The 10,252-nt window shown below is 41.5% G+C and overlaps 1 protein-coding gene across 2 annotated transcripts in view; it reads left to right on the top strand.

The window, feature by feature from the left end:
- The first annotated feature begins 7,416 nt into the window (after positions 1–7,416).
- PI15 (peptidase inhibitor 15) overlaps positions 7,417–10,252 on the top strand; it is a 29,295-nt gene continuing 26,459 nt past the window's right edge. Inside the window, exons 1-2 of one of the 2 annotated variants that reach the window (XM_037381585.1) lie at positions 7,417–7,496; positions 8,860–9,201. In XM_037381585.1, coding sequence (XP_037237482.1) covers positions 8,929–9,201 — 273 coding nt within the window. In that variant the 5' untranslated portion in view covers positions 7,417–7,496; positions 8,860–8,928. Of the gene's footprint in view, positions 7,497–8,049; positions 8,307–8,859; positions 9,202–10,252 lie in introns of those variants that run through there. The other variant, XM_037381586.1, reaches the window with a different exon arrangement.

The raw sequence follows: 10,252 nt of genomic DNA, 5'->3' as shown, positions 1-10,252 counted from the left end.
CTGCAGTCTAGACTTTTCCAAAATAAAACCTCTGTCCAAAAGCAGGATACAGTTTAGGGCTATAACTTGCTTCTATACTATATGCAGTCTTTGCTGTGTCTCAAAAACAAGAGTTGTTTCCTGCTTCACTTTGATTTTGTCTTACAGTTTCTTTGGAGCTGTCACTTTTGACTTCATGTTAGATATTCCTGTGGGATATTGCTTTACAAGTCCATTCTACAGTACTATTGTCTTGCTTTTCTTCCAAGAAATTGATCTGGCTCTGCTCTGCAATCATAGAACAACACAGATTGGAAGGAGTCTCAAAGCAGGGGCAGCTCTGAGCTCAGACCAGGTTGCTTAGGGATTGTCCCTGTTGGGTCTTAAAAGTCCACAAGAGTGGAGATTGTCCAAACTCCCTGGGCAACCCATTCTGTTGCTGGACCAGCCACAGGAGGGAAAAGCTTCTTAATAAATTCCAACCAAACCTCTTGTTTCAATTTACATCCATCTTCTCTTGTTCTGCTGTGCACCACTGTGACTATACTGGCTCCATCTGCTCAGTTACCTCGTCATAGCTTCTGCCAGACTGCTGTCAGGTCTTGCCCAAAGCCATCTGTCCTCCAGGCTGAACCAGGCCTACTCTTAGCCTCTTCTCAGGGCAAATGCTCCAGCCCTTGATCATCTTGGTAGCCCTCTGCTGAAGTCACTCTATCCTATTGGTGTCTTTCTCATATTGGTGGGATGTGTCTGGGGAAACTGGATGCTCTACAGTATTCTAGATGGTGTCTAAAACTTCCAAGTAAAAGTGAATAATTGCTTCTCTTAATACATCCCAGAAATCTGTCAGCCTTTGATGTGAGGACACACTGCTGGCTTATATTCATTTTGTCTACCAAAGCCCCAGGTCTTTTTCCACAGAGCTGCTCCCTGCCAGTATCCCAGTAGGTCCAGCTTGTATCAAGGGTTTCTTCCCAGCTGAAGGATTTTACATTTGTCTTTGCTGAGTTCCTGTTGGCCCATTCCTCCAGCCTGTCTGTCATTTCTCCAACCTTTTTCACTTCTTTTCCAATCAGTCAAGCATAGTAGGACATTCCCTCCTTCTGTGAAGTTGGGTTCCAGCATCTCATCTCTGCTGGGTCTCTGTCATCTTCCCAGATGATGTGTAGTCTGTTCCTTGTCCCACATCTCCTTAATGCAGTGATCTGACTCCTCAGCCAGCGTACGGCTCCTGCAAGTGAGGACACAGTCCCCCGCCATGTCATCCTGCAGGCTAGGATGTGGATGGCCACAGCCTCCCTCCAGAGCTCTCTCCTGGGTCAAGGCCTCTGCTGTGCCAGAGTTAGCTGCTCCAGATAGGACAGGGGACAGTGCCCCATGGTTACCAGTGCCACTTTGTCCTCAGTTACCCATCTCCCTCCATACACCCAGCTGCACAAATAGCTGTTCTAGGAGCTGCAGGCAGGACCTGACAGTCAGTGTGGGTCTCTTCCTAGCACTAGCTGAACGGCTGCTTGACACTCCCAAATCAGGTGGCAGCTGAAGATAAAAGATGTATGCACTTTTGGCCATAAATAGCTGACAGAAGCATTTAGAAACTGCTAGATTTGGTAGAAGAAAAAAGTGTGGAGTAGCTACCTTTTCCCAGCGATATCAGTCACTCCAACGTTCCTAGAAGACTTTCTAGAAGTCCCCAAAGATATTAGAAGGCCTCAGAAGATCTAAAAGAAGAGCCTGGAGACTACTCTGCATACTATTGTGTCTGTTAGCTTCACTTTGGCATATTTTTGTAGCTATCATTTATGTTAAAGTCTCATTCTCCTAGCAATCTCATTCTCCATTTTGGGTCTCTGATTCTTACTACAATTTAGTCTTGAATTAGGGATTCCATAAAACCTCAAAATTACATGTTTAACTCAACAGTCTCAAATCTGTTGTAAATGTTTGAAGAGTTTCATCCTTTGCGTTTTGATAGGAAATTGATATATTTCTATCTAGGAGTTCTGTTTTCCTAAAATATCTGTAGTGGAGTCTGATAGCTGCCTTATGCCATTTCAATTTTCTGGAATAATAAATGGTCCTCCTACCTCTGGCCCAACACTGTGTTTGTGTGTGTGTGTGTGCATGTGCATGTGCATGTGTGTGTATATATATGTATAAAACATCTTTTGCTTACCTTTTTTATTTTTAAGTTGATTTGTTCATCCTTAAGAAGAGATGAAATCCATGCTCAACCTTTGTGCTGCATTTCTGAGGAATTTTTACTGCACTGAAACTTTAGCTTATTAGTTATTAGGCATTTAATAACTCAGCACTCAATCTTTCATGTTTTAAGAAAGTGTTCTTCCATTTCCTTAGATGGTGGTCTGTGGGAAACTTGTGTCAGAACGTCTAACAATACAATGCTGAGCAATTTAACAACATAAAAATAAAAATGTTGTGAAGGTGAGAGAGATCTAAGCACACCTCTATCACCATAAAAGAATGGTTAAAAATCACAATGCTCACACAATACTGTATTCTACCCCAGGCCTCAAAAGCTTATCTGTTTACTGCAAATAGATGAGATGGAAAGAAGACAGAAGGGCATTTAGAGACACAGGTTTAGACCCTTCCCTGAAGCTGTAAGCAGTAAAGTACATTGCCCAGAGTAACAGAGAAGGTCAACAAGTGGTCCAGAAATTGATGTTAGACTTTCTGTGTCCAGTACAGTGAACTGGTCACTAAACCATATTGCATTCAAAGTTAATACCTAGAAACTGTTTCAGGTTTAAATTTAATTTCCTTAAGCAAAGTTCATTTGGGTATATTCAGGTCAAACACCATTTAGAAGGTTCTTTTGCTCACAGAAGTTGCATATGAAGGAAGATGAATTCTCTAAAGGTCAGGAAAAATACTGCAGAATATACACACCCACTCCTCAAAACCGATGCCAAGTTTCTATGTATCTTTCCACTGAAAAAAAAAAAAAAAGAAATATTTTAAGTGATGAAAATGACACAATGCTAGAATCAGAAACTGATTTGCAGTTGACAGATGTTGAGCACCCACCCAAATATTCTTTTTCACTTCAGTACTCTTCAAGTGAATTCTTCAATCCAGTGGAAATGAAACATGAACTTCTGCACTTGGAATGAGAAATGTTGCCTTTTTTAGTATTGGTATACACTGGATTTTTCAACTGCATTTTCAATTATAAAGATGCTTAAAGCACCATATAAAGGAACTACATTACCAAGGAACTATGAGATAACACAAAATAGTGCTTAGGTTTGGTCACGATGAGCCCACAAGGCAAGCACTGCAGACACTACACTGATGGTTAGGGAGATTTTGTTTTACAATTTATGTATCCAAAGAAGTTAAGCACTGATGCATTTATGCTAGTTATGATAAGATTCCTAAGCAATGCCCAGAGTAGTGAAATATGACACAATATCCAAAAGAAAGTCTGGAAAATGTATCCTTAATATGACAAGTACACAGCCTAGAAAATTCTTAACCCTTCTACTTCTCTGTGGCCAGTGGTTTCTGCTGAAGTATTAGTGAAAAGAATACTGATTTTATCAGTGCCTCGAAGTGTGCTAATTACCTCATTTCTAAGAAATGTTATATTATGCCTGGAACAGCTCTTTAGCATCCACTCTACTCAGCAGTAATTTCTTGGCAAAGCAGAGTTCTTGCTACATGTAATTAGCATTTCCTCCCATTATAAATAATTGTTCCTCCTTTTCTACTAATTCTTTTCTAGGCCGTTGATATACTTCCAGTAACAATAGACAAACTGTTTCATGAGCCTTCCATATGCCAATTTTATTACTGTTGTGACCCAGTCCTGTGCCATTGGCTCCACAGTATATTAAGAATAATAATGATTGTGCTTGATGGAAGTTATATTCTAAACTTGTTTGGAAATTCAGGAAAAAAAATTAATACTGAGAATATGGTTGCCCATATTGTACTTGTTCTATCTTCTTTGTTTAAAGCTTTGATTTCTGGGTGGAATTTGGATCTAGTACATGTCGATATATTGGATAGCATTCAGCTGAAGATGGAGAGAACAAAAGTGGTGTTTCTGTATAAGCTGAGTGCTTAAGCCTCCATTGTAGTTAACAAAGATACAGTCAATACAGTCACTGATGTTCAAGCAGCCTGCCAGGGTGGGTGACTGATGCAACTTGAGATGTCCTCATCTGGTCACCTGCCGTACTTCAAAAAGGCACAGATCTTCTTAAGTCCCACGTCATATCTGTGAAGCAGGTATCTCAAATGTCTGTGCATCTTAAATGAAACTAGAAGTCTATGTCTGGGCAATGAAAAATCTACCTTGGTGAGCTGAAATCGTTACTAGGCTCCACTGTTCATCAGCCACCAAACTGAAAACTACTACTACAAGCCTGATTGTCTTGTGGTTCAGACTTCATCTACGATACTGCTGTAGTCGATGACATTCCTGTCACTGTACTGCCAGAAGGAGGTAGATATTGCCAAAGCATTCTTGAATGAAGGATTTCTTTCCTATTCTCATTTCACTTTGTGATAAAAAGGTCATCCTTTTTTTTGTTTGTTTGTTTTTTGGGTTTTTTTTTTTGTTTGGTTTGGTTTTGGTCCTTGAGGTACAGTAGAAAACTTAGCTTCTTTCCCAGGATGATCCAGAGGCAGAAGCAGATCTATAGTCTAGGACCTGGCAGAGCTCAGATCAAAGTACCACCCCCTACGTGATTCTTGAGTAACTACAGGTATGCTACTTCTCAATGAACCATTGTCTCTGTGTGATGGCTATCAGTATGATGAAGTATCAAAAGTAAGGTTTTTTGAGAAATTTGAATGTGTGAGACTTTTTGAACTTCACTATGCCTGGAGATACAGAACAGGAAAAAATACACACTTTGTGCTTTGATTTTATGAATGAATTCTCTGAGAGTAAAGTTATAATATCAAAAGTATCTGGAATCCCACAGGTATTTCTAAGGTAGTTAAAAATAAAAGAAATTATACTAAATGTTTCAAGCTTAACTTGCTTAACAAGCAACCAGCATAAAATTAATTTGGTGTAAGTATGCTATTCTTAAATGATGACAACTCTGCTTCTATACAGTCATAACTCATTTACTAAAATAAATGTCAGTCAAAATGATAAAGTGCGTACTACTTTGTTGAGTAATGGAAGATTAGAAGATCAGAATTTATGTTTTTAATCCAAGGAATACACTGCAGAAGAACCGTAAGTGTTGTAAGTCATCACTTTTATTGTGCAATGAAGGTAAAGATGGTGTATTTCATAAACTTATATCCTATTCTTTCTGACCCAAGCCTATCTTCCAGATAAAATCTTGATCTTCTGCTGATATAGTGTATTGCCATTTTTGCTTTTTGCCTATTTGTGAACACTGTTTCTGTTAAAAGTAGATATTTTCCAGTGAAACCTTAAAATCTAGTCCATTTCCTAGAATTGAGAGAGTCTTTCAGAAGATAAACAGAGTTATTTTTCTTTCTTAGTTTCTTCTACATTCTTTCTCATTCTTGATTGTATAACTTTTTTCATTGGTAACATTTGCCGACATTAAATACAAGAATTATTGCCCCCTTTTTTTTTTTTTCCAGGCTGCTCAGTAACAGTGTTGTGGCTGCCTCAGCTGGCACATTCTGTTCTTAATTAGGTTTACAGATATTTTGACTCATTCCACAGTCTCACTAATGTCTCTCTCGGGCCTGCAATAATCTTTTGTCACTAGTCTGATTGTTCTTTTTTTGTATTTTTTGAGTGGGCTGAAGACTCGGGAAATAGTTCTTTTTGTGTATGTTGCAGACAGTTCCATCCACTCCTCACTTTTCTCCTTATGAGCCTGCAGACATCTTAGATCCTTCTTTGCTTCATTCTTCCTCATTTTATCCATTCCTCTCCTTGGTGTGGACCTTCATGAAGACTTTAGTGTGGCTTCATTGGTCTTGCTTGCCAATTTTCACTGCATGTCAGGCCATTGACTCATTTTTCAGAAGAAAACTGAACACACACATGCACGTGATTGTCTAGGGTTCCTAAGTTGTCAAGTTTGAGAGTTACTATTGCTCTTTCACTATTTGCCACTGCTTCTTATTTGAGAACTTCAATATAATAGGCTTGGGTCGAGGCACTCTCACGCCCTAAGGCCTCTCCCGCTCATCATGTACTTTTTGCTCTTGTGCTTGTTAGTATTGCTTATAACCTTTTTTCCTACATTTAGGTGAGTAGTTACACCGACTGCCTGTTAGACATGGAAACAAATAATTAGGCAACGACCACAAGCAATGGAAATCAAGGAAATTTCATAAGCTGGCGTGTTCTTAGGGAAGTACAGCTCAATTTTACAGCTGTGAATGTTACAGCTATTTTACATTTGCTTGTCTATCCTAGCTGTTCCGTGTACAGCCCTATGTCATAACAGCCTCCAAGTACTGCCACAGTGTGAGTATGAGGAAGTAATTATAGCAATCTAAAATGTGACTAAGTAATAAAATCTACCCTCTGAACTTCCTGAGATGTTAAGCTCGAGTCTTCCCTTTGATAACTTATTGCAGCTCAGATGAAATCAAAGGACCTGCGGCAATTCAAAGGAGCAGAGAATTCTTCCCATTGTATTCAAACAATGGGGGAACAGTTTTTAACTGTTTATTAACATTAACAAATAAGCACTTCATTTTCGAAGGAGGAAAATTGGATTAAATGAATCATCCAACATCTAGTCCTGTAGAGATAAATGACATTACATGATTCTTGTACAATCATGTAAAGCAATACCTGTAGCTGCGTTGCAAGGAGCAGTTTTGGACAGGCTGGGTTTACATATGGTAATATAACTAGTGATGATACTTTATACTTACTTAACACCTTTCATCACAAAGCACATTATCAAACATTAGTGATTTGAGCCTTATAACATGTCTGTAGAAGGCTGGTATACCATTGTAGAGATTGCACAAAGAGATTAAATGGCTTGGGTTAGGCCACACAGCGAGTGAGCAGCAGAGCCAAAAGGAAAGCGTGAGTGTTGGCTTCCAGCCCCGTGCTCCAACTACTGGACTTCGCTTCCTTAATACTTAATTCCCATATTGCTTCTCTAACAGAGCTACTGAAACTTGTGGGTGTAGTATCAAACCGGTTGTGTTTCTCCCTCCTAGCTCCTTTATGATGTCACAAAATCCTGTAATTACATTTCTACGTGTCTCATTTTACGGGTTGCCCCAGGTCGCCGAGCCCTGGTGGGGGATCAGCCTGATATTGTGTTGCTCCTATCCCGTCTTCAGTACACAATTGCTGGCGGCGGCAGCGGCGGCTGCTGCTGCTGCTGCTCTCTGCTCGCTTTCGTCATGGCCTCAGTGTTATGCCCTCAGCTCTGCTGTGTGAGTGGCTGGGCCATTCTGTGCTTAAATAATCCCAGCTATATGCTAGCTAATGTGAAACAGATGTCTCCCACGCACCGGCGAGAGCTTTCTGTCCTGCTGCTCCCGTAGTTTCTCACGGGCAGCCAGACGCCCAGGTAACCGACACCGGCTACCCACGGCCTGCCTCCGGCGCCGTTCGCCCGGTGCCTCCGCGGGTGCGCAGCCGAGGCGGGGTGTGTGTGGGGGGTGGGCAGCGGGCCGTCCCGGCGGAGCGGCTCCCCGCGCATCTCGGCGACGGGTGGCGCGGGGGCCCTCCCGCTGCCCGGCGTGGCCCAGGGGGAGCCCCCCACGCCGCAGCAGGGCAGGCTGCCCCGCGGGCCGGGCGAGCCGAGCCGGGCCGGGCCGGGCCGGGCGCCGCGGGTTCCGTTTCCTGTGAGTGGGGCAACCGCGGCGTGCGAGCCCCGCGCCGCTCGGCGGGCGCTGGGGGAGCTGTGTGAGACAGCGTTCGCCAGGCCAGCACGCCGCTAGTGAAATGAGGGGCGAAAATCAAACGCGGGGAAGGGGAAAAGGTAGGAAGTGCCGAAGAAAGAAAGTCCTGCATGTTGCCCCTTTGTACTATAGAAACCGGGGGTGTGACTGACTCCCCAAACCACCTCCGCGGCGGGGATGCCACCCAATGGCCGCCCCCGCGCTGCGCAGAGCTCCTCCCTCTGCCGGTGGCTGAGCGAGACCTTCAGGGAAACTGCCCGGGCTGCTGCCGGCTGTGACATATAAAGGCTGTTAGCAGCTCCTGTGGCCAGAAGCTTCAAAACCAGCAGAGTTTTGTTCTTTGGGGGTTTATAATAAGAGACACTCCTTCAGAAAGGCTCATATCATCATATAGGAGAGTGCTATATGTACTGGGAGAACAATAGCCTGTATTTTTTTTTTCTTTGCTTTCCTTTTTTTCTTGGTATTGTCCAGAGGTAAGCCATTCAGCTCAGTAAGTTTGCTTTGCATGCAGTTTTATCAATGTTCATCACATTTTGCTGAAGTTAAGATTTGAATGCTATTTCTAAGATGTCCTGCTTTCATGCTTCATGTGTTGTCTTTTGCCTACTAGTTTATCTGTGCCACATTGTGTCAAAACAATCCATGCATATGGGATAGGCATAGCCTAGGGTGTCTTTTTAATTTTCAGTGGAAAACACGCTGTGAGGTTTTTTTGCAGTCTCGTGGTTCAAGATTTAATAGTGTGGTTTATGGACTGATCTGGTGTGATAGCACTGTCACTATTTCAGGAATACTCCTAGCTCTAATCATGTAATTAATGGTATAATGATACTTCTTTTAGTGTGTTTGTAGTAAGACCATAACATTTCATGTGGTTATTGAAAATTGCTTAGAAACATGTGTTCTGACTGTATTGGTTTTATGACTGAGCTGATAGAATAATTTTTCTGATCACAGCCTGCCAGTTCACTTTGTCTTCCTACCCAGATGTACAGAATCACATCTTTGACATCTTCTCTTCTACAGATTGGTTTCCTACTGCCCTAACTTAAAGCAGAGTACTTCTGTGGCCTGTCTTTCTCCTTTGGCCTCAAAATGACAGTAATCACTGCAATCAGTTGTGCTTTCTTATTTTCCATTCTCTGTGAAACAAGTGCATTAGTGTTACCCAACTCCAGTGACCTACTCCTGTCAGACAATAATTTTACTGACATTGAGACGGCTTTGGCAGCTCATCTGGACTCTGCAAAAATTCCCAAAGCTAGGCGGAAGCGCTACATTTCGCAGAATGACATGATTGCCATTCTTGATTATCATAATCAAGTCAGAGGCAAAGTCTTCCCACCTGCTTCAAACATGGAATACATGGTAAGTGAACTTTGTTTATCTCAGAATAAAACAAACTGTAAGTCAGTGATTTCATTTTCTTAAACAAATTGTGAGTGTTTAGTTAAGTAGATAAATGATTTTAAATTATTATTGATTACTAGGATGTTCTTTCCTGAATTTTTTAAAGTTGCATTAACTTAAGCAAGCAAAAGCTAAATACTGAACTCTCAACCTTTTACTTGCCCTGTTGAATTTTAATTTCCATGAGTAGTCCCAATGAAGCTTCTGGGACCCAAGAAACGAAGCTGTGAGTTAACGCTTGTGGGCCTGAGGAATAGTATGTGATCACCTGTGTTTAAAGTGCTAAGCATTAGTAGCCCTGTTGCTTTTATGGAGTACACTGAAAGTCATTGATGAAATGTATGCAAAAGGGTAGCCAATGACCATTTCTAGTTTTTTTCATATATACTGCTTTTGGAGACTGTATGGTAAAGTGGTGTTTGCAAAGTAATTCATCTGGTGCACTGTTTTTCTCATGCTCATGTGTTTTACTTGTGGCATATTGTTTGTGCGCACCTGATACGTTTATTTTTCCATCAAATACAATGCTGCTTTTAAATGTTTCTCTAGTGTGTAGGATTTTGTTGTGCTCAAAATGTTTTGTTTGTGGCAGGCACCTTTTCCCCTCATTGGCAAATACTCATTATGTGAATTATCTGTTCCTGCAGGTATGAGAGATGTTATTCATTCACTGTGATTTCATACTTGGCACTACTAGCTAAAGCAGTGTGGTTGCTATTTTGTGTTCCAACTTTGAATGCATGCATGCTGAGGACCTCTAATGTTAAACATAGGTTGGCCAAACAGATTTTTTTTTTTTGCCTCCTAAGTAAGGTACTCACACTGTTTTGAAAGCACAGACAAGTTGTGTCAGCACCATAATATCTGCTTACAGTCACAGAGTTTCTTATATGACAAGAGATTTAAGAGGTTTGAGAAACAGGACACCGTCAACTTGACATAAAAAGGGGGTAACAGTAATTAAAAACTCCTCTTTTTTTAGCAGCTAATGGCTAACAAGTCAGTCATC

Source organism: Falco rusticolus, chromosome 3 (assembly GCF_015220075.1).
Source record: "Falco rusticolus isolate bFalRus1 chromosome 3, bFalRus1.pri, whole genome shotgun sequence".
NCBI classification, from domain to species: Eukaryota; Metazoa; Chordata; class Aves; order Falconiformes; family Falconidae; genus Falco; species Falco rusticolus.
Note: the sequence above shows the minus strand (reverse complement) of the source record. Positions and strands in the feature narration are given on the sequence as shown.